Source organism: Gymnogyps californianus, chromosome 1, assembly GCF_018139145.2.
Source record: "Gymnogyps californianus isolate 813 chromosome 1, ASM1813914v2, whole genome shotgun sequence".
Taxonomy (NCBI): domain Eukaryota; kingdom Metazoa; phylum Chordata; class Aves; order Accipitriformes; family Cathartidae; genus Gymnogyps; species Gymnogyps californianus.
In genome coordinates, this window is record NC_059471.1 from 88,464,520 (window position 1) to 88,488,739 (window position 24,220).

The 24,220-nt window shown below is 44.4% G+C and overlaps 1 protein-coding gene across 1 annotated transcript in view; it reads right to left on the reverse strand.

Annotated features, from left to right (window-relative positions):
* Positions 1 to 687: 687 nt before the first annotated feature.
* The window catches only part of PCYT1B (phosphate cytidylyltransferase 1B, choline), a 31,493-nt gene continuing 7,960 nt past the window's right edge, over positions 688 to 24,220 (reverse strand). The window contains exons 2-8 of the mRNA XM_050905591.1: positions 19,413 to 19,512; positions 17,904 to 18,020; positions 14,536 to 14,687; positions 13,507 to 13,585; positions 8,958 to 9,100; positions 6,582 to 6,770; positions 688 to 894 (exon numbers count right to left, since the gene is read on the reverse strand). Coding sequence (XP_050761548.1) covers positions 688 to 894; positions 6,582 to 6,770; positions 8,958 to 9,100; positions 13,507 to 13,585; positions 14,536 to 14,687; positions 17,904 to 18,020; positions 19,413 to 19,512 — 987 coding nt within the window. The remainder of the gene's footprint in view (positions 895 to 6,581; positions 6,771 to 8,957; positions 9,101 to 13,506; positions 13,586 to 14,535; positions 14,688 to 17,903; positions 18,021 to 19,412; positions 19,513 to 24,220) is intronic.

The following is a 24,220-nucleotide window of genomic DNA, read 5'->3' on the forward strand; positions in this document are numbered from 1 at the left end:
AAATACAGCCTGACTCTTTACATACACCCTGTACAGAGGCTTGGTCAACAAGCAGCATTCAATAGCTTGAATATATTAAATGGATTTCCACCAACTCAGCTGGAGAGCCCTCCATTTGACTGGCATGGTTTGGGGTCTGGGGCAGATTTCATTCAAAAAGAAAAAAAGTAAAATTTTATTTCCTGTTTCTGAATGTATTTGCTGCAGCAGTGCCATTTCTTCACGTGCCAGAAGAGCTCAAGGTTAGCAGGGTCCAGTCCGACTGCATCTTCTCCATCCGCAGGCCGCAGCCGTCGCGTGCCTGTGTGCCGGGTCCGGACTGGGAGCCGACAGGGCTCCTCCCGCCAGCCCCACTCGGTGCAGAGTTCCCCGCCGACCCGGCCTGGCTGCAGCAGCTGTAAGCAGCAACAGGAACTTGCACAAAGGTGTATGTTTTTCTGTCAGCCCCCAGTACTGTGCCTGGCAAGCACTGCTGGCCGGGCCTCCAGGCACCGCGAGGGAGTGGGGATGGGATAAGCTCTTCCTGAGATCTCCCTTGCTGTGCTCCAGTCCGTTTTCAGCATCTTCTCCCAGAGCACATTCCCTGCTGTCAGAGATACCCCAGATGTTCCTCACGCTTCTCCCCATCCAGCGGTTGAGTTCATAGCTTGTTCTTCTGTCTCATGGTTAAAAAAATATATCTTTATTTTACTTTTCATCCTCATCTCCCTCGCTCATGCTGCTGAGGGAGGCAGAGGCAGCTTTTGGAGAAGAGGGAGGGGAGGCTTTATTGAAGACCCAGGGCGGAGATGGAGAACGGGATGGAGAACGGCCTCGCGTAGGACTGCTGTTTGGGCTCTGCCGGGGAGAAAAAGCCTGGAGCATTCGGCCGCTTCGTTCCTGGAACATCTGCTTCTGCAAAAGCAAAGTGAAAAGATGCTCTTGGAGTAACGCACAGAGGGGAAGGTATGTCTGTGGGCAGGCAGGCAGGGGCTGCGCTGCACTGTGCCTCCCACCTGGGAGAGACCAGGGAGACAGAGGATGGACCTCTGCTCTGAAGCACAGCCAGTTCAGCCCGCACTTAGCCTTTGCCGCCTCTACTGTGCTCGTAATAACCCATTTTGTACATGACAAGGTTTGTTCTTAGATCGGACACCCCTAGTGTGAGAATCCTGTGTGTATTGTCCTAAGCCAGCTAGGGGAAACTCCCTTTGGATTTTTTGCATGTGTTGGTCACACTCTGTCTCAAAAAGTCCGTTTTCTGCCTGAACTCCCAGTGCTCCTTGTTCCCAGGACCTTTTCCTTTTAGCATGCTGGGATGGACCACCCGTCTCCTGCTGAGCTTCCTGGCTGGCCCAGCCTTTTGTCTTTTCTCCTCCTTCCCTTCTCAAGGGAGGCAGCCCGGTGCCTGCCAAATACTGGCAGCCACTTCCCCAGCTACCTGGAGCAGGCACCACCCAAACCCTTAAATTGGGGGCGGAATGTCAGAATCCAGGTGTCTTTGTTGAAAAGAGAAACTCGTGCAGGCTCTATGTTCTGCTTTGGACTTTATTGTCATTTTTGCTTTGTAAAGCTGCGTGGAGGCCTGCCAGAGCTGGTGGGGTGGAAGAGACCACCTTTTCAGTCCAGCAATCTGCTACACCAGGGCAAATGCTGCTGCTTGTTAGTGCCTACATGGCCTTGCATGTGGCTGCCTGGCTGGGTTACAGGAGATCTAGCACGTACTGCGTGGCTGCTGCAGGCTTCGTGTGGAAAACACCAAATGCGAGTGCCCTGCTGCTCCTCCTGGGAATGGGAATGTCTCAACCTTGGCTGGCGTACCGGGAGTCGGATCGCAGGCGATGCTTGGCTGGAATGGAAGAGCCAGCCCGGGCAAAGTTAAGTTGCCGCTCAGATCTGAGAGCAAAATAATTCTGCAGAATGTATTCTGGGTTTGCCTGCTTGGGCAGCTGCAGTCCACAGACTTTCTCAGCTTGAGTTTTCATTTTGTTCCTCCTCCCCTTCCCCCTGCAGCGACTCTGCTCTGTGATGACCTTCCTCCCAGCCAAGGAGCATGTGGCTGCCCATCTTGCTCTTCCTCCCCCTCTTTGAAACTCAGTATTCCCTGCCAGCGGAGGGGCAGATGCTAGGTTTTCCCATCAGGTTTCTGGTGTTTGCTAATCCCGGGGGTTAACGATCGAGCACAAATACCAAATTTAACTGTTCCTCTGTGAGCTCCCTCACCCAATTCATATCTTTATCACACTGGCCTTTATTAACTTAGTTTTAGAGCCTGGATGTCGCTGCAGTGCAGAATGACAGAACAGTTCCTGCCTGGAGCCACGCTTAGCAATGCCCTCATGCATAAAGACCCACCGCATGTAACCTACCCCTGCACTACTGCTAGGTCCAAAATAGTCAAGACTTCCTAAAATCTCAACAGTTAGCAGATGGTGGTTGCTCCTGATAAATGGTGCCAGGAAGCATTCGGATGGGGGAGGTTTTCTGCTGCTGAGAGCTGTGAGGATCTCACCAGGGCTGGCAAAGCCCTGGAGCCTGCTGAAATTCAGTGGTAGGAGTGCAAAATTTCTCTTTAGATCACAGAAATCGAGGTTTTGTTGGCTTGACTTAGTTTGTTTCATCCTCTCACTGAAGATAACCCCCAACAAAAAAGTGATGCTTGATATCAAGTATCTTTTTCCTGGCCAAGCAAAACACTTTGACTCCCTCCTGCCCCTGGTGCCTTACCAGCCACTTCAAAAAGCTCAGTGACACTGCTGTGCTTCATGGTGTTGTGGTACTGGTGCTGGGGGAGATCGAAGTGTCCCAGCTTGGCTGGTATCCCACGTGGCAGGGAGTACTTGACTGTACCTTGGGCCACACGGGCCAGGGATGGAAAGGAGAATCCCACCTTCCTGCTAAGGCCCTCAGCCAGGCTGTAGGACATCTGCTTCCCGGTCCCTGCTTCAGCAAAGAGCTTGTTGCTTGCACAAGCTGATGTACTCATGCCTTCAGCAGGGTAAGTACCCGGCCAGTCCGAATTGCCTCCTGCCTCCTGCGTTAGTGCTGTAACCACCAGATTGCTGGCTATAAACCACAACTGCTGCAGGAGGAGAGGGTGGTGTAATTCACCTGCCTCCAGAATGACTCTTCCCCTCCAGCTGTGCTCTAGCAGGGTCAGTAAGTCATGCCCTTCGCAGGCAGGGTCTTCATAATGGGGGGTGCTCCTCGGGCCGTTGGGTGCTGAAGTAGAACAAGCGTTAATGGCTTCCTTGAAGTGCCGGAGGGTTAGACAAGGCTGGGTGTGCTCTGGACCTTTACCAGAGGTGGGAAAATAATTTCAAAGCCTCGGTTCAAGCAAGTTCAGGTACATCCAACCAGTTTAGGGAGATAACGCTTTGCTTTTGGCAAACTTGCTACTGGGCAAAAATATTTTGCCTATTTCTGAATTTTATTGCCTACATGTTGATACTCCTTTGCTTTACAAAAAAAATGCCAGCTGGGCGTTACAGAGGACTGCTGCTTTTGAGCTGCTGATTCTTTCAAGGCCGTGCTCAGGTCCAGGCTGCGGATGCACAGTGTGGCCTAAACGCCATCCCTGGGTTCTAGTTGCAACCTGTAAGATTTATCTGAGCCCCTGCTGATGTCTGAGGTGATGCAGCCGTTTCCCAGTGCAACCATCCCCGACTCCCTCTGTGCACTGAGTAGAGGGAAGCTGGCCCTTTGAAGGGACACCTCGTCTGAAGAGACACTTCTGAGGGAGACTGGCAGGGAAACCCTGCCCTGTGAGCTTTGCTTTCTCTCCGCTGACCTGAAGTTCAGCTGCCTGCTCGTACGTGTCTGAGAGGAGGTGGAATGAACCCTGCTGCTTTCCGCTTCCGTGGAGCGGCGTCTCTGCCATTAGGGCCTCCGCACCAGGCTGCGTGGTGGTCCTCTCTCACGCCAGAACAAAAGTTTCACGCCACAGTAATCGTTGTTTCTGACCCCTCTGTGGCGCTCTCACAGAAAAAATACATACAGGGATTGCACAGGTGGGCAAAATTGCCAATGAGTTATAGACATCTTGAGAATTGAAAACTGACATTTTGACATTTTTCACAAACGGGGTTTTTTTTGTGGGTTATGTGGCCCTTACTTTTAGAAAATTGATGCTAGCATAAAGCATATTATAATAATTATTTGTGAAATAATAATAGCATATTAATGGCATGCAAATTACTGATCTAGGAATCCAGCATGCCCATAACGATTCCTGTACTTTTAATGTCAACATTAAAAGCAACTTCTAACTAACAGTCATAAAGCAAATTAATGTTAATAACAGTTTTGATACTAACAGCAAGTTATCATTATTTTAAAAGTCTTTGCTGTTGCCAAGGCTCAAACTGATTTTTAAAAAGCCACACCACCTGTCAGCTCGCTGTCACTGATGCTCTTCCTACAACACTGTGAGGAGATTTCACTCCTCTTGTTCTTAGCAAAGGTCTCTGCGATTGCACCATATTTCCTACTCTGTGGTCAAACACTAACTTCAGAAACAGGAGGCCACCCACAGCTCCTAAAAGACCTTTGCAGAGCAGCTTTTCTCTAATCGAATTTGGTAAAATGTTTTATTAGCAAAGGGTTTTTAAAAATGCCATCAGTGTTGCAGTGTTGAGTGGGTAGAGCCAGGGAATGGGATCAAGCCTTTGAAATTCTTTTCCTCTCTCTGCACAGCCAAACTCATCTTGCCTCCTGTGGGTTTCACATGCTCTGTTAGCATTAGTTTTATTTATTCAGCACCTATGGCCACAGGACCATCCCATATGGGGAACACTTGCCAAGCTCTATGGAGAATAACTTAGAGATGAAGCTTCGTGTGGATGTGGTCAATGCAGGTAAACCTGGGCCTTTCATCAGAAGAGTTACCCTCTTCCCAAGGAAAATGATACTGTCAATGAACAAATTGCTAAATAAGCTATTTGTTTATGTGGCTGGGACCGGTGTTATTCAGAGAACACCTGCCTTTGCATGGGACAGACGTAGCTGTAAGGAGATTTTAAAGATGCAGTCTCTGTTCTGAAGCCTTCACAGCCTTATCTTAAGCTTTTCTCAACTCAGTGGTAATCAACACGGCAAGTCACAGCAGAGAAAAGGTGAGAACACCAGTAAGAGGCAGGTACTATGTGCTTTGGTGGCATTGAGTTGTGACACGGCTGTGATGTGGGCTACTTAATTCAGCAGGGGTCTGTGACTCTTCCTGAGGGTTTGTTTATAAACAAAAGCTCTGCTGAGATCCTTTCAACAGAAGGTACCTTTCGTGATGGGAAGTTGTTCAGGTATGAACTGATAAGAGTGACCTGAGAGAACATTATGTGTGTGTTGGCTCTTTAAAAATATTCCAATAGTATCTGCTTCATGCTAGTCCTAAACTGTTTTTTCTGGCTTGCTGCCTCTATTGACATTTTGCCTCAGACTGTAATCCATGAGCAGTTAAAGCTTTGCACAAGCCTCCTGCAAAGGGTTTGCTTTCAAGTGAGGAGGGAGCTGCCTGACTGTCTGCGCGCCACGGTCTGAAAATGTACCTCTGAAGCATCCTGCTGTTCTGCGAGATTATTTGTCTAGCTCTTACTCTGCTCCCCTTAGTTCACCCTGCACTGCTTGCTGCTCTCCTCCGTGCTTGCTCACATTTCCTTGAACTGAGCAAAAGCTTCACTTGGAGCTTGCAACTAGAGCAGCACGTCCAAGATGATGCCTGTACTGGAGGGTCTGGCTGGGGCCTGGGCTTTCACCAAAACACAGCTAAGCTTTGCTACTGGTTTCAATGTAGCAAAGGGAAGTAGTACAAGAAAAGAAAGCTTCTCAAGGTTTGGCAAGCTATCGGAACTGAAAGATGGGGGCCAGGACTCTTTTGGGGCTCTGAAGCGTCACCAACTCACCACTCAGTGCATGACTTCGGTTTGAGCAGGTAAGGCCCTGGGGTTTCTCCCCAGAAGGATGCTGTTGCAGACTCTCAACTGCATTTCCAAGGCACCTGGGGACCTTTGGTAAATGGGCTCTGTGGAGCCAGCACGTACCAAGGAGAGCTTTGAATGTGCTTCAGTTCCACCTGAGCCTTCCCCGCAGTCAGTTAGATGAGCCTGGCCACTCAACATGTAAAATCATTTCTTGGAACTTCAAATCGCTAGTTTTTGAAGTTAGAAAATTGTCATCTTCTACTGCTGAGTACAGAGCATGAAGAGAACTACTGAAAAACTTTTCAGTGGTCCTGGTTCCCTCACCACCTCCAGTGTATAATTCCTCCTGATGTCTGTGTGGTCCCATTTAGTGCTAATGGGAAGAATAGACTGTATTAGCCTGTTTGCTCGTGTGTTGCTGTTACGCAGCTCTACTGAATGCAGTATTGCATTCAGCATCACACCTTCACAAAAGACAGAAATTATCCCAAAAAAGCCGCAGCCAGAAGTGGCAAATCCTCCCGCTGCAGTATTGGCATGCGTTATTGGATTCAGCAAGCAGGTTTGGCGTTATCCTACTGTGCTGGCTTTCAAAACAAAGACTGCAGCAAAAGAATCTGCTCTTGATCTGTGTTACAGAGGAGAAATAAAAACCACTCAGACTTTCTGGGATGGCAGAATACCTACCCAGGCTCCATCGGGTCCAAACAGCTCTAAAAAGTTGCCAATAAATTCCCTGGACTTTTCTTCCCATTTCTGAATGAGGTCATGGCTCTTCTCTTCCACCTTGTAAACAAATTCTTTTGATTTTTCCTCCACATTCTTGACTTTTTCTTTCATTTTGTCCACTTGGTTTTGAAAGCGGTATTTCTTCTCCTGTTTTAAAAGTGTGAACAGAGATTAATATATAGGGACTTGGAAATAATTAGCCACTGACAGTTGAGAAGAAGAAAAAAATTGCATTAATGTATCTTAATACATATGGCCTTGGTTCACTATTCCCATGTTATTTTTATAAATGCAAATTTAACATTTGTGGAACGAAGCGCAGAAGGTACATATTGAAAAGACTGTCTTGTGTGATTACTGTGTTTAATCCACTACATGAATCTTTCCATATTTTCAAACTGAATGTACTTTGAAAATTATATGAATCTTGTGAAGGATACAAGTGAGAAATTAACAGCTCGAACTTAGCAGTAAGCAAAAGGCAAATCTCCCTGGGTTTCCTAGCAAACGCAGCCCACTGCTGACTTGCCCGCCTGGATGTTAACTTGGACCAAAATGTCTCTTTGGTTGGATTTCTGCAGAGCAGAAGGAAAACTCTCTTCACCTCCAAGCCTGGCCAATACAGGAGCTTCTGGCTACAATAAAGATGTGCGTCGGCTAGTGGCTTGTGGCCAGCAAACTTCACAGAAAAGAGAGCAAACTCCTAATTGCTAAGTCACACAGAAAAAGAGAGGGACAGAGAAGGTAATATTAGGGAGCTCTCATCAGGCCAAGCTTCTAAAATACTTCAGAGTTAAAGGGCTTTTGTCTTGAAATGCTTCTGTGCTCCGCAAACGTACAGTACACCCAGCTAATTAATGCTGTGCCCTTGAAGGTGTAATGGTCTCTGTAGAAACACAGATCACTATCGGCTTTTAATTTCCTGTGAACTTCATTTAATGGGCACTTGAATTTACCTTTAAAACAAATACTGTTTAGTGCTGAGGTGGGTTTTATTCTAGCTCGTGAATCACTAGAATGGTCTTTGCAGGCCACAAGGCCAAACAAAATCCTCAAGGTCTAAAGAAACCAAACTCACTTTGCACCTAATAGGTGGTCAACCCTTCCTTTAGTGAGGAAACCAGCGCTCTTCTGCCTTAGTGAAATCCTGTGTTTTTAATTTCAAAACACAAACAGTCTCTGGTGCAAATTAGTATTTCTGCATTTAAATTACTATAAGCTAAATAACCAAACGCCAGGAGGAACTTCAGGATACATCAGTGTCTGAGACTGGGGGAAGCAGACCTTATGCAACAGGATCTTAACCTCAGAGCCGCTAAAGCATAAATTTGAGAACCTCCAAGGCATCCAGCATGCCTTAATTTAACGCATATTTGCAGTAGTGATCCTTCTGGGTGGAGTACTTACAAGCAGGACTTTTTAGAGGTGTAGAAGACTGAAAAAAAAGCACAGTGAAGTAAATATTTATGCCTTGTGATCTGTGATTTATCTGCCAGACTTCAAAATAAGGAACAAGTAAACAAAACCCTCATGAAATGACACAATTAAGCCCTTCACAAGGGGGTTTCCCAGCTCCAGGGAAGGAGGTGGGAAGTCCTGCTGTGAGCCAGCCCAATCCAAGAGAGATTTCAGTTATATGGGTTATCTTGAGGCCTTAAGTTAAGACTTGAAACGGAGAATGAAGGAAAGTAAACTTTCATTTCTGTTAAGTGTTTATTCATCACTAGAAGATAAGGTGCAGTTCTGTACGTGGAAGCTGAATAATTTGAGCCATCCTTTCAAATGGCGCTCTTGCCCTACCTGTTGTGGCTTCTGATCTCTTCAGCATCATTTACATACCAGCTTCCTAACACACTTCCTTGTCTTTTAAAAACCATTTTTGCTTGCTCTAGTAATCTCACTGCTCAGCGGTTGGTTTTTTGGGGGGGGGGTTATCTTGTCACATTGTAGAGAAAGTTTGGATATCAAAATCTTTGCTCTCCGTGCTGCCTTCTCACAATGGGAATAAAGAAAGAACTCGTGTTTTGGGTGAGTGGCTGAGAAGCCTGCGATGGGGGGATAGGCTCCTTCCTAGTGTGTCATTAAGTCACCTACAGCTCAAGGAGGAAGGGGAACAGCAGCTTTGTTACAAGCGTGAAAGCATAAGATGGAAATTAAGCTGCTAATTAATAGGAGCAATTAAAACTACCCTCAGCTTACCAGTTTCTTTTAAATTAAGTTCTTCCCAGCTCTTTTAAAAGCAGCAGGAGAAAGGTATCCTTTCTTAAGCTTCACTCTACATTCGAGGTCCTAGGAGAGAGTGTTTCAGAAGCAAATGCAGATCAGTGTACTTACATTTATAAAACTAACATTCAGCTCTTTGGCGGTGTATCCTCGTTGGAGGTTGCGCCGGGCGTACACATCATAGTCCCGGACAATCCTTGTGATGATATCCGATGTGGAGATACCTTCGGTTCTCTGCGTTGGTACGAACATTCCTGAGCAAAGTGGGAAAAGAAAGCCCGCTGAGAAAGCACGGCAGGACCAGGCGCTGCGGCAGGTAGCTGAGGGTGAACACAAAAATGCCTGACCAAAGGTAAGAGACTTGCAATTCTGCCTGTCTTATTCCTAATTCTTTCCTGTTGTTCCTGTGTGAGCTTAGGGAAGGCACTAGGTTGCTACACTGTTCATTTTTCCTCAAGTCTTCAGAAAGGCTAAAACTTGCCCTCTTCGCAGTATCAGCTGTGATGTGGAAGTTATTAGACTGACAGGGGCTCCCGAGCCAGGAAGGCTACACCTCACAGTTGTGGCAATTCACTGAGCAGTTCTTTCCATAAGTGTAGCCCTTATTTAATGTTATATAAAGGAGCGGGGGGGGCTGGCTTCCACTCCTGCTATTGAAAGGCCATTTGCGGCTCTCCTGTGTATTTCCACTCTCCCCTCCGCTCCTGTGCTGCACCATCTGATGGTCTTTGTTCTGCTGAGTAAAACAGACCAGCCTCTGGCCTTGGCCAAAGCCAGGAAGTGCCTTCAGGTAAAAGATGCATTACAGTAACTGGAAAACACCCTGGAGGTGCCAGTAGCTGGTAACAGGAAGGTGAAGCGTAATGGTAGTGTGAACAAACATGGATATACCATGGGGACTGAGGGTATCAGTCTCCATAGCCCCCATTTCATGTCCACCTGGCCATGTCAGTGGCTGCATAACCACTCTCCCTGCTCCAACAGATCAGTCCCTAAGAGAACTGGCCATTTATTAATACTGCTTGTATTGTCCTCAAGACAGCTGAGGTATATATGGCTTTTTAATTGCTCCTCATCAAGACAGCATCACTTGAACTGTTAATGCAAGTCACAAAGGCAATAATAGCAGAGTGCTAGCACACCTTGGTTTAGTAGTTATTTAGGGCTACAAAACATTACTACTATCACTTATACGTAATTGCAACATCAAGCTGCTGATGAGAGAGAACTGTGAGATAAGACTGGAAATGGTTTTGCAAAAAAAGTAGTGCTTTGTCTTAAAAGGGTGTTACAGCTACTGGCAAATTAATCCTCACATGCTCACTTGAAGCAGGCAGGCATTGCTAGCTAATTTCACAGGGTTAGAAAAAGATCTGCAGAAGGAATCAAGAAGCTTAGCAGCTTCTTGTGACTAAATGCTATGTGATATTTTTTTCTTTCTGATCTCTAATTAATACTCTGCTGAAAAATAGATTATTTTAATCACGAGCAGGGAGGTTTCCCTGATCGTGCTTTTCAGGCTTGCAGCAGTCACTCAGGAAACTATTCTTGGAAGCAGTGAAACCCACTCTGAGCCAGAAGCCTTTATAGATAGGAGCTACAAGAATACATGAACAAAATCCAAACCCTACACTTGCTAAGCCAAGAGCGGAACTGTTTTCAAGTAGATGCACAAACCCATGTGTGAGAACGTTACCTTTAGTCACTGACTTTGCTTTCATACACTTCATGTGTTGGACTGATTCATGTTTTCCAAACTAATTGTTCACAGATATGCAGAGGTTTAGTCAGCGCACCGTTACCCAGCTCACCATTGTCCATATGCCCTCCCACCCACTGAAGGGAGCAGGGAAGTGGGAGCCCATGGGAATCTACACAAGGAGCTCCACAGTTCCCATCTGCTTCTTTGCTCCCCAACAACCTGATGTGTGAAAATGGGAGTACTGGAACTAAGGAAAATGCACAAATGCATCCACAGCATTGGTCTATTTAAAACAAAACCCCCTAAGAGAAAGGGGAAATTCACTATTGTAATAATGCTGTTCTGGAGTGTTAGGACTATTACAGTACTAGATCTCAAAACTCTTCACAAATAAGGTAACATTACTCCCTGTTTATACGTAACAAAATTCAGCCATACAAGACTGAAGTCATTTCTCCAGCATCTCGCAGTGATAGACACAGGACAGACCACAAGTCCCTGAAGCTCTAAGTCCATATTCCATTCTGCAAAGTTTGCATTTCTCGTCAGGACATGTGCACACTGCACCCGTGCCCAACAACAGCAGAGAAGGATGTGCCAGGTTTGGGCACTCTCCAGCTCAGTCTGGTAACGATGCAGTGACACCAAGGGCTCCTGTCATGTTGTCCTGTGCACTCAGCACCTTATAGAAGAAAAGCAAAATAGCTGCCTGTCCAGCACGAATGCTGTATGTCCCTCGGTGACCCGTCCTTACCAGAGGTACCTTTGTTTTATTGCCTAGTGAAGTAAGCTGGTGCTGGCTCTGAAACTGTAGAACAGCAGTTCCCAAAGGAGGGTTGTGAGTCTGACACCACAGTGAGGTTTACAAGTGGAAAAAGATCAAGAACTGCTGCTATAAAAAGCTTATTCTTTCAGCTCAGGTCAATACATGGTCTACTGCTGTCATTGTATAGCTTGAGAAGGTCACTTTGCACAACGAATTACCATCAGGCAGATTTGCTCTGGAATTTTTTTAAGCCTCCAGTATACATGTTTATGTAGACCAGGAAGAGGAGGGATTCGCCAGGGTTCAAAGCACCACCTCCAGGGAGCAGGAGAAGAAAGGTACGATCAGTTCCTCCTCCCGCACTGTTCACTGTGTTAGGATAGCTGCTGCTGGCAAATAGTGGCTTAACATTATGTCCTCAGATTTAATTCAGCTTCCTTAAACTGAAGAGATACAAACTCCTGATGACTTCAGCATGGTCATGTTCACTGTAATATGGTAGTCAACCAAACTGCTAAATAGTCATGGCAAATGAATTACTCTGGTACTGATTTAAACCCTCTACCAGTGTAGTGAAAAGAACCCTCAGTGCAAATCACAAGTGCATCCTAATGACTCCTGAAGGCTGCCTGTGCTTGCCCGTATTCAGGACTGGGCTGTGTCAAGGAGTCATCAGTTTGCAGTTATCAACAAACGACTGAAGTTGGCTGGGCTGCTGTGGGAACTAAACTAATTTTCATCCGTTCAAAGCTCTTAGTTGAGCACCTAAAATTGTTTTAAAAACCCAGATGGGACTCTTTCTTGACAGATCTGAATGGTTTCCTGGGGGTTATGGCAGGAATTCAGCCAAGGACATCCTTTGTGGTTTTACAAAGTGAATCTTTCTGCTGAGGTCAGCAGTACCTACCGTTCGGGTGTGTATTGGGTTTGCGTGGCCAGGTTTTGGTAGCAGGGGGGCTTCAGGGGTGGCTTCTGTGAGAAGCTGCTAGAAGCTTCCGTTATGTCTGATAGAGCCAATGCCAGCTGGCTCCAAGACGGACCCGCTGCTGGCCAAGGCCGAGCTCATCAGCGATGGTGGTAGCGCCTCTGGGATAACACATTTAAGAAGGGGAAAAAAATACCCTGCGCAGCAGCAATTGCAGCCGGAGCAGAGAGGAGTGAGAAGATGTGAGAGGAACAACTCCGCAGACACCAAGGTCAGTGAAGAAGGAGGGGGAGGAGGTGCTCCAGGCGCCGGAGCAGAGATTCCCCTGCAGCCCGTGGTGAAGACCATGGTGAGGCAGGCTGTCCCCCTGCAGCCCATGGAGGTCCACGGTGGAGCAGATATCCACCTGCAGCCAGTGGAGGACCCCACACCGGAGTAGGTGGAGGCCCTAAGGAGGCTGTGACCCTGTGGGAAGCCCGTGCTGGAGCAGGTTCCTGGCAGGACCTGTGGCCCCGTGGAGAGAGGAGCCCACGCTGGAGCAGGTTTGCTGGCAGGACTTGTGACCCCACGGGGGACCCACGCTGGAGCAGTCTGTTCCTGAAGAACTGCACCCCATGGAAGGGACCCACACTGGAACAGTTCATGAAGAACTGTAGCCCTTGGGAAGGACTCACATTGGAGAAGTTCGTGGAGGACTGTCTCCCGTGGGAGGGACCCCACGCTGGAGCAGGGGAAGAGTGTGAGGAGTCCTCCCCCTGAGGAGGAAGGAGCGGCAGAAACAACGTGTGATGAACTGACCGCAACCCCCATTCCCCGTCCCCCTGCGCCGCTGGAGGGGGAGGAGGTAGAGAAAAGCGGGAGTGAAGTTAAGCCCAGGAAGAAGGGAGGGGTGAGGGGAAGGTGTTTTTAAGATTTGGTTTTATTTCTCATTATCCTACTCTGATTTGATTGGTAATAAATAAAACTAATTTCCCCAAGTCAAGTCTGTTTTGCCCATGATGGTAATTGGTGAATGATCTCTCCCTGTCCTTATCTCAACCCATGAGCCTTTTGTTATATTTTCTCTCCCCTGTCCAGCTTAGGAAGGGAGTGATAGAGCGGCTTTAGTGGACAGCTGGCATCTAGCCAGGGTCAGCCCACCACAGGGTGTAAGAGAACATGATATTATCTCTACTGCTTCTCTCCCAGCAGTTGTGGTCAAAAGGCAGTAAAAGAATTTGAGCTGAGGCTGAAAAGGAAGGTGCTAAAAATGTGAAGTTGCCCTTACCTGCCTCCTTTATGTGTTTGTATACATCATCCGAGCCAGCGGAGGAGTACGGGATGTCATCATGGGCTACAAAGTCAATCTGCCAGTGAACAGAAGAAGAATCACATGCCACCATCACTGAATTTTGGTTCAGTGGGGGTCGTTGTGGAGGATCATCGCTTTTTTTCGACTTCAGCTGACTTGCTTTTGCCATTCTCATCCTAAAGCCATCACCTAGAATATTGCACTAGATTTAGCCCTACAACCACTGTGTTGTATGATCAATTATGAAAGAACAGAAAGCTTGTCTCCAGAAGCACTGCCATTAACGCTTCGCTCTGGCTGGCTCTGTGTGATATTCTGTAGAAAACCTAAGACACCCGTTCCTGCTTTTATTGCTACTGGAAGAGCTAAGTCAAGTGGCAAAGCTTTGGCTGTCAAAACCACGGAGGCAGGATTATTGATTCTGCCTCCTTGGGGCTGTGTGTATATACATGTATACCTAGTACTGTCATGCTGTCCTTTCATCACCCAGTGATGTGGCCACTAAAATACATCCTAGCTAATTATGCTTTTGTTAAGATTCATATATATTGCAAGACAGTCAATAGCAGGTAAGAAATTCTGTCCTGCCTTTTAGAGGACACATGACCTTTATACGTATTTCTGACCAATTATTGCACCTGTTGACATTAATAAGAAACATGCCTTTAATTCAAGACTTTAACAGGACTTTAGTCACTACGTGATAACTTTCCTGGTTCATGATCTCCTTTCCTGAAAGTCAATTTGTGCATAATTCTTCAGTGTTATTTTGCCATTCAAAAATCCCACTACAGATATCATCTCAGCATATTGAGAAAAAAAGGCAAGACAAATATAACATTTTCTGACAAAGATGGAGGCAAGCAATGCCATGTACCTAATTTCAGCGACTGGAATTAACTGAATTAAATAACTTGCTCCAGCTAATAGAATTTCACAGACTCGCTGTTTATTCTCAACTGTCAGTCTACAAAGGGGAAGAGAGGGATAAGGGAAGAAATGTACCTTATGTTTTTCAAGGAACTCGGGTGTCAGTGTCCAGGGTGCATCTCTGATGACCTCATCCACATAACGACAATGTCTGAGGGCTTCATATCGCTCAGTTTCATTCATCACAGTGAAGCCTTTGAATTTATGAGTTAAATCATCACTGCAAACTAAAATATGGAAGTATCAACAAAATGGCTCCACACTCAGTAGAATTAGCATGACCAGCAGTTGATTATTTCCTGATAATTCCATTAAGCACTTAGTTATTAGCCTAGCTAATTTTGGGGTGCTCCAGGGCATCTAAGAGTTCTGCTCAGGGTTGGCAGGTACAACCATAGACTTCTGAGAGATCCTTCCCTTTCTGGAGCTGCAGCCAGAGCCCAAGTGAGATATTGTAGGACATCTCAGGTGGTACAGTACGCACATGTTGAGGCAACTCAATCCCACCATAAGTGGGGATTTCATGGGCTGTGAAATTTCAGGGATGATGCCCAATGCTTCAAAAACAATCAGAAAGTGCAGTGTCGGCAATCACAGAGTACTCGCAAACTTCATGTATCACAAAATGGTCAAGGCAGGAAGGCACCACTGAACATCACCTAATCTAACCCCCCTCCTCACAGCAGGGTCAACTACAGCAGGTTGCTCAGAGCCATGTCCAGTTGAGTTTACAAAGATGGAAATCCCTCAGCTTCTCTGGGCCTCCTGTTCCCACTTTTTGTTCTTATGTAAACAACGCTCTAAACGATGAATTTGCCAACCAAACTCTAAATCACAGCAGAACAGTTTCTGACTAAATAAACACTGACGGAAAACACGTCATGGCAGATTTTATAGGAATCTGTCTCTGAGTTTAGCTTTGAGTTCAGCGGGTTTCATAGAAAGAGAAGTAAGGCTTGTGCCATGTTCAAATGGAAAATCGCAGAAGGAAGCCCCACAGAAAGGACTGGGAGAAGCTGTATGCTCTAGTGGAATGAGCAGAGTTAAAAGTCCAGAAATCCTGCATCTTTAACTCTGGATGTACCAATACTTTGTCACGTTGCTTTTAAAATGAGAGGAAGCAACACCCATGTTACCAGAGGACTATGAAAGTTAGGTATTATCTTTCTACCCACGTAACGTTGCGTAAAACACAGTGACCTGTCCCCACAACTGTAACTGTCCAATATTATAGCTACAATAGTCATTTGACACCCCACATGGAATAATGTGATACCCGTATGGCTGGGTTGGCGGAGGTTGTCCTTCACCACAGGTCAAACCTGTGCCTTTGGATCTCACTTGTCTGTGACACCGGGACAAATAGTAAATGTACTTGACAAATGATAAATGCAACGTTATTAGTGCTGCAGGGAAGTGTGAGAGCAGCCCTACAGCTGCTGCTTCTTTCTAATTTGAAAACATTAACCTATCAGGCAAGGTGCTGGCAAAGATGCAGTCTTTTTTGAGGTCTAAAATGGATGTTCTTGCTGTGATGGCCGTTAAGGACCTTTAAAGTAGGAAAAATGTAGGAAGGCTTAGATAGCCCTGGAGTTCGTGCAAAATTCAAAGCCAGATAATAATATACATATGAATTTCAGCTAGTGAAATGCTACTCTATCCCATTATTGTCATTTTTGATGCCTGCTGACAAGAAATTTAATGGAGATCAAAGCATTTTCAGTAGAAAGATCCCTTCTGAGATTGTATTTATATTTATTTACAGCCTTTATGTTGTCTTAAAGCTACCCTCTCCTGGAAGAAAGAGTCTACTAAAATTATTGGAAAATAGTAATTTTTGCTTGAATTCTGTAGAAAGGTTTGATTTTCTTTTTTGATTACTGTTTGTTCAGGTACAGTGCAGACACAGTATCTGTATTTCCTTTTGATTCTGTCATCCTGCTCTAATGACTGATTTGGGAAGGTATAAATATTTAAAAAAAAAAATCTTAGCTCCAAATAATTGTCTTCACAATGAGAAACAGAAGGGGTTGGTTGTGGTGCCCACAAAGACACATGACACCAGTGCTTTTGCAGCACAAATTGTATGTGGGTGTGGAAAGGTGCCCATTTTTTAAACACGCTAAGACACAGTGCCTTGCTGGGAAAAGGTGCTGATGAGTGCTGGCTGCTTTGTCCTTCACTCCAAAAATAAGGGCAAAGTGAAGCTATGCCATGAATTTCAAAGGAGCCAGGCTTTTGCCCCAGAGCTCCTTCCCTGATCTAGAACACGCCCCACTCCTTTAAAAGCAACAACAAAACCTACATAACTTGCATTTTTTTTAAACCTCACAGTCTTGCACCTCCACTTGCTTCTTCTGCAAGCTATCATCTGGCTCAGCAGGAAAACAAGAGAGTCCTAAATGTTTCCTTCATAGCAAAGGGATGTCTCCTTTCCCTCCCAGGAAGATCAATGGGAATTGCCACAATTCATAAACTTAAGAGTAAAACCGAAAAGTGTGTTTATAGGGAGATTTTGCTTTTCCTCTATGTTGTGTCTTTTTTTCCCCCCTTTCAACTGATTTGGGACAAAGATGCAAAATAATGCATCTTATAAAGTGTCTGAAGGTTGCATTAACATTCGCTTTATCATCACTGCTGTAAGCATTTGAGCGGCTGAAGGTTGCTGTGAAACGTTTATGCGAGGTATATCTCAACCCCAAAGGTGCAGGGAAACTGGAACCGAAATGCGTGTTTATGAGGCCTCACGGAAGTAGGGCTGGCACAGCCAGCTAGGCAGGAAAGAGCCACCCTCTGGTGACTCCTCAGGCACGTACCAACTGCTGAACAGCTGTTAGCCAGCCGCACAGCAAAAAAAAAAAAGAAGATATTCATAGCAAAAAAAAATTATAAGAAAGTAACCTGCCCGGGGACACTTGTGAGCGGAAAACTATGTTCAAATCATGACCTAAATTTGGGTCTCCAATGGTAACAGGCCGAATTTAGCTTCTCTGCTGATATTGAAGGCTGGGTCTGCACACACAGTACTGACCTGGCAGCCAGGGGCCGTGGGCTGTGCCTGGCTGGTGGAGGGACTGAGGAGCCAGAAATAAATGAGTGGTTGATCTCATTCACTCATCTCCATCTTTGAACAATTTTGAGCAAATAACTCAAAAAGGTAAATTATGCAGATGGAGCTATTCTAAGCTCAGAGTCATGCAGGCACCTGCTTTAACTAGAATGGGAATTGTGCCTGTGCTGCTGAGGGCAGAATTTGACTTTTACTTTAATTGATGCAATTGTAAGACATAATTTAAGGCAAATCGCCTATAGAAAGCCCCCAGAGTGAAAGCAGCATTCAAAGTCATAGTGTATAAACAGCTGGGGGTGCAAGCATGGCAATAACTTTCTGATACTGAAGCACAGCAGCAAAAATCCAGCGCAATAAATAACTCTGATCTTACCTCCTACTAATAAGTAGCTATTTGGGAATAGAGTTTTGGCTTGCATAAGAGCTCTAGCATGGCCAGAGTGGAAGAGGTCAAATATCCCATCTGCATAGACTCTGACAGGTCTGTCAACTGTGGAGAAAGAAACAAACAGTGATTTTTCAGACCCAAAACAAGTTGCACTTAATTCTACTGGACAGGTTTTTGTTCCCAGATCAGATGATTATGGAGATTTACCCCAGTTCTGATGTTCAAAGGCACCATGGGTGAACTTGCAGTGTTTTATCCTGCTCATTACTTGTTCTTCTCTGTACTTTCTGCTGTTTTCTCTCAGACTTAGCCTATTTATTATCATCCATCATCCCCATATTCTAATTTAGCAAAAATGTCATCTTCCTGCCTCATTCGGAGTTCCACCATATGTCTTGTTCTTTTTTCTCTGCCTTTCTAGTCAGTTCTGCCTTCTGGATTTTTTCCTTATTTTTTCCTATCATCTCCCTTTTCCTCCCCTCTTGTCTGTGACTTTCTTTTTTGCACAGCTTACCGCTGTAAAAATGTATTGCTTACCTCTTCCACATAAACCTTTCACTTCCCTTTTTTTGTACCTCCCCCAAGCTCTTCTCTTCTCTCTAACGAGCCTATCATTTCTTTTTCTCACTGTCCTCCTGCTATCACCCTTATAACTCTTGCTTTCTGTACGACATCTTCAGCAGCAGCCTCCAGACAGAAAAAGGACTTGCTTTACCAAATGACACGCCTGACAGCTGTGCCACCTCCAAGCAAAAGGACAGCGAAGATGAGAGCAACAGAGCTCCAGCCTCCATGGACTGTGCTTCAGTGCTACAGAGAGATGTCTCTGCTGTCAGGACATCCAAGGGTCCATGGGAGAATGCTGTTCCTTGCAGAGCTGACTGGAAAGCTGCGGCTTACCCCTATAAAGTGTACTACATACTTTAAATAAGTAAAATAAGTAAACAAAGGCTTTTTTAAAATAATCTCCTGGAATTTAGGGGGGCTGAAGTATGTATTTGGGACTTTATGTGAAATCATCCTGTTTCCCCAGCCCAATCACAAATGTCCAGATAAAGAAATCGGGCATGGTTTCTTTGCAAAGGGCAAATGGCCTTTAAGGCCACGTAAGGTCTGACGTGATCAACAAGAACATCAGTGAAAGAAGAGTTTTCCAGCATACAGAGGCAGTATGGGAAGACAATCCAGGAGGTAGCCACTACACAACACAATTTTCAGGATGGCTGGAGTGGGCTGGCAAGTCTTCCTTCCAACCAACATGCAGACATCCAAGAAAACATCAAACTTGAAATGTTTTCTCTTGTTGTTTCTCTAACAGAAGATAATGGTCCTGTAGTTGCTGGTTTCTTCCCCATTACCTGATAGCACCAGATACCAGGCTGGCCTTTCTGCTTCCAAGTGGAAGGCACAAGTGAGCATTGACAGACGTTTGTAAGGGAGAGCCTGTGCTTTGGGAGTGCCCATGGTCCTGCTGATGTAGCTCTCTACACGTACCTGGTGTTCCCAGGCGGGCTTGTGCAATGGTTAGCTTCTCATGGGGGGCTTGGCACTGACAGCTTGTTTCGTCTGCAAATGGAGCAGGTGCCGTCAGAGTCTGGAAGGAGGAAAAAACACAAAGAAAGTCAATTTGTTTTTTCCATCAAGTAGTTAAAGAACCATTTAACTGTGGCAGGATGCTGTAACCAGGCTTAATGCTGGTTTGTTCTCTGGGGATTTTTGGTTTTTGGTCACCCCTGAGCATACGCAATTCACACAAGGTAAAATGATGAGGAAAATAAAGCTTTCCAAAGACATCATGCAACCTAATTCGTTGTCTCTGTTGAGAAGCTTAAGCATTTTTGAGGTGGGTGCAGGTACATAATTTTTCTGTTTGCAGAACAAAGTCAGGTTTGGTGGCCCAAGCAGCTTAATCCATGGTTTGGTCTCAATGACTCCAAAGGCCCAAGATGCAAAATGTATTCTGCTACCTGTAAATAATAGCTGGAAAACTAGTTGGGATTTAGAAAGCTGCAAATGAGCCACCTCTTCACAAGCACCAGTTGCTTCCACTGACATCAGTACAGGTAACTGGGACTACAGGTTCTTTTGTTGTGTTTTTAATCAGAATCTTGTATAATTTTGAGGAGCCTTTCAGAATAAAGGTAAGAATGCAACCAGAAGTCCCACCTAACCACAGCTAACTGAGCTGCAGCTCCTTTCTCTTGTCTGACACATACTGTAATAGTACTAAAATGCTCTACCTGTGATCAGAGCACCACAAGGGTACTTGCTCGGAAGAGTTTATAACCTAAAGATGTAAGAGAGAGAGTGAGGACGTGTGAAGAATGATGTGCCATTATCTGTCAGGAAACTGAATTACAGAAATTGTATTTTCTGCCCATGTCTATGTAGGAAGTTATCAGTGATCAGAACCTCAGATATTTATTATCTGCCATATGGTCTGATATGAAAAAACACGCTTCTACTGCTCTTGGCTTGAAATCTTTATGAAAACATAGCTGAGTTTTGGTTTGCTTTGTTTTTGTGAGATGAGGTGGTGGTTGAGACAAGCCGAAGGAAATCTATCACTCACTTGGCTTCCACCATGATTTAACTGGGACCTCGTGGCCCTGCAGCTGTGGCTTGGTTGGGTTTTGACAGTGACCACTTGTGTAATGTACAGTTGTCATACCAGTTTGAGCACCCGTGGTTGATCGTAACGGAATCTCTCTTCCCCTTTACACTTTTTTTCAGCTTTTAGATGCTGAATGCTTAATCACTGAGCATTTATTTTCTTTAGCATCCCCGAGACACTTTAAGACACGTCATGCCTAATTGCTGCTGAGCTCTGGGCTCACTGGCTTGTTGCATGGAAAGGTTAGAGGACAGTAGTAAACAGCAACAGAGACTTAAAGATTCATATCCACCTCTTTCTGCTGATTTACTATTCATTTTGTTTACCGAAATCACTAACATTTTATGTAGATTTCTTTTTTTTCCCTTCCATTTTTCTTTCCTTTTTTTCATAATCTCAAATGTTGCGGGAAATCATCATCATTAGTATCTTAGTGATGAAAATCACAGCATCTCTGCAGAGACGAAGTTAAAAATGGAGAAACTATGACCAAGTCCAAGTTTCTGTCTGGGTTTCATGGACGGGAACTGTTCATCGGGCCACCCACGCCGCACAGTGTAGAATATTACACATAATCATACCATGCCAGCTCCTTCCTTTATTTTCTAAATACTGTCTTTTTGCTTCTGGCTTTGCGATTGCTGTGTGCTAACCTGTCTTTTTATCTCCAAGCAAGGTCAAGTTACACAGCAACCCATACAGCCTGGTTCCCGCTGGGATAAAGAGGAAGACAGACATGTTAAAACAATAATGGCTATGGTCTGAGGCCTGCAACTGGTAATCAGATCCTAGCTTGGCAGAGGCTGTTTCCTTGGAGATTATTTGAAGAAAATAGGCCTGGTTTGCAGGAAGATATCTTTTCTTCCCCCCAGGCAAACACAGTGGTGCTTTTCATCCATGTAAACGCCTTTGCAACACCAAGATTTTTCTTTCGGTCTCTGCTTAATGGCGAACAACCTCTATTAGCTTCCCATCGGTCCAGCTTTTGTAAACGCTCATCATTAAAGCTCGCTTTATGGCCGAAGGCTTAGAACCAGACCTGCCAATATTCCCATTACTCTGTGACCTCTCAGTCACTGGATATGAAAATACATTAAATACAATAGATTAAAATCAGCAATATTCTATCAAAGCCACATAGAGAAATGCATAAATACCATGTGCTGACAGATCAAGGGAAATACAGCAATAGCTTCCCAATGAGTATCCAATACTATTTCGTTTTATCTGGCCTAGAAAAAATGTTGCTGAGCTTAACAAAAACATCTTATGAGTACAATAAGATGAGACCATTTGGTTTGTATATAAAAGCATAAGACGAAATATTTCAAGAAATGATTAAAAACCAGAAATAATTTATCAAACCTCTTTCAGTTTGTATATAATTACTGGTATTCTTTCCAGTTTCTTGTCAGTAATAACTAGAATTGGGAGAAGAGAGCAAGTAATTTATATAGCAGCTTTTTCATTTTGGTTAATCCATTAAAGTACTTTCAGAAGTTTGCTATAGTTTTGCCAATAATCAGATGGTTAGACAAAGACTTTGTGCAAATGTACTTCTGTCTTTCTCTGACAGATTTTTCCCTTCATTTGTGCGTTCATTATTTTCTAGGCATTTACATTTTGTGATTAGTCAAGCAAGTCAAATTAGTCTTGTATTTTGGACCAAGGTAAGCTTCTGAGATCTGCATCATCCTGTAGCAGGGTGCTCTATAGCCTGTATGAGTTCAGTGATGAATTATCTCATTTTGTTTGTTCAGCAACTGCCTCCTCCATGTATTATTTGATATTCTTGTACTGGAAGCTTCAGTAAATTCATCCGTAGTCACCTATTCCCTGCCTCTCTCTTTTCTCCCCTCAGTCACATTTTCCAGGCTGAAGAGCTTTGCCTCATTTATTTGTTCCTTGTATGGAAGCTGGTCCACAACTTTGATTATTTTTGTTGCCCTTCTCTGTTAACTGCAAGGTGGTTTATACAGTGTTAGAACTGATAACTCTTCCAGTTTCTAGAGTTTTAATAGATAGGAATAGAAAATTATTTACATGGTGCTCGCACTTTGCAGTTATCTTTGATGACATAAGCACCTTACATCTGGTGTCAGCAGGGAGACCTTACTTTCATTTAAGCAGTCCAAATTCCACATTGTTACTGTATTATTAATATGTGGTGTCTAGAGAAAGCCTATTACATGTCATAAATGGAGAAGTCATTGTAATATTAGGACTCGTTAGTGGTATTTACTTCAGAAGTTGTTAAAAAACTCTTGCAATGCAAGTCCTATTTCCTGGGAATGAAGACGCTGCATTCAATTATAATTAAATTCACTTCCTAAAAATGAATGTATGCAAAAGCATCATATCCAATAACCCTTGCATATCAGAAGCCATTCATTCTATGAGAAGTTTAAATAATGTCTTACTTGCGTTCTCACAAATTTGCAAAATAACTGAATGATGCTCAATAAACTTCAGGGCATTAAAAGATGGAAGGTAGGTAAAGGGGGCCTTCCTAGCAGATGCCTCACAGCTCCATTTGCAGCCAGTAACATCTTTGTAACCCCCAACTATATTTAATGAGACAGTAGCCCAGAGAGTAGAATACAGTGTGGCAGGCAGTCCTGAGCTAGTTCTGTGGCCAGGATACTTTATGAAGAAACCCTACATGACAGCTAGAAGCAGCTTATTTTCAGGTGTATCTTGATGCTGCCTTTTTACTATCACTCTTCATAGTCTCTTAGGCTACTGTAGCCATTTAACTTAGCTGCTAGTCAGCAGATAAACATTCATAGCTTATGTTTCCAATGGATTAAAAGGAAAGTGGTCGGTGATTTGTAGAGGAACAGGAGTCATACCGCTGAAATAACAGGTCAAAAGCACGAGAACCTCCACACCCTCTCTTTTGTTTACAGCCTGTAATAAGAAATAATTAGTTGTGTTATTGTTTGCTTGTTTTCTGTATGTTTGGTTGTTGGGTTGGTTTTTTTACACAGCAGCAAGGAAGACAGAAATATTTTTTTAAATGGGCAAATGTAGACCCATTTATGCCATAGTGCATCTGCCATTATAACTCGGCCTGCAGGGTAATGGCATGCAACATGTGCTAACAGAAGGAGCTACTCTTTTCTTTTTTTCTTTTTTTTTTTTTTTAATTTGCATAGCTACACTACCTCCCTCACCACATGACATACAGACAAAAATGTTGTCCTCTTGGTAGGGAGAATAGTTGTATTGTCATCTAAGATTTTGCCATCAACAAAGATCTAAGAAAATTTCAGATCTTGAACCAGTACAGCTACACAGGCAAAACCTGGTAGAGCAGGCTGGGCCTGTGCTTATAAAACAATTAAGCTGGCAGGCAAATTCTGTGGGAGGTCTGATGCTGTAATCTCCTTTTATCTCAGAGGCAGTATTTAAAACAGATAACTGATTTCACTGGAACAAATCACGTGGGTAAGATCTACTCATATGAGGAAAGATTATTTTGGGAACCTGCTCCTGATGTTGGCAAACAATAATTACAGAGCAGGAAACACTGACATCAGTTTTAAGGAACATTTAAGAGCAAAACACTATCAAAACTCTTGAGAAGGAACTAAAAATACGTGCTGAGTTTCTGAAGTATGAATACCCTTTGCAAGTGGAAAGACCATGTTAAGGACTACTGAGGTCTTCTCTCAGAGGTTCAGGG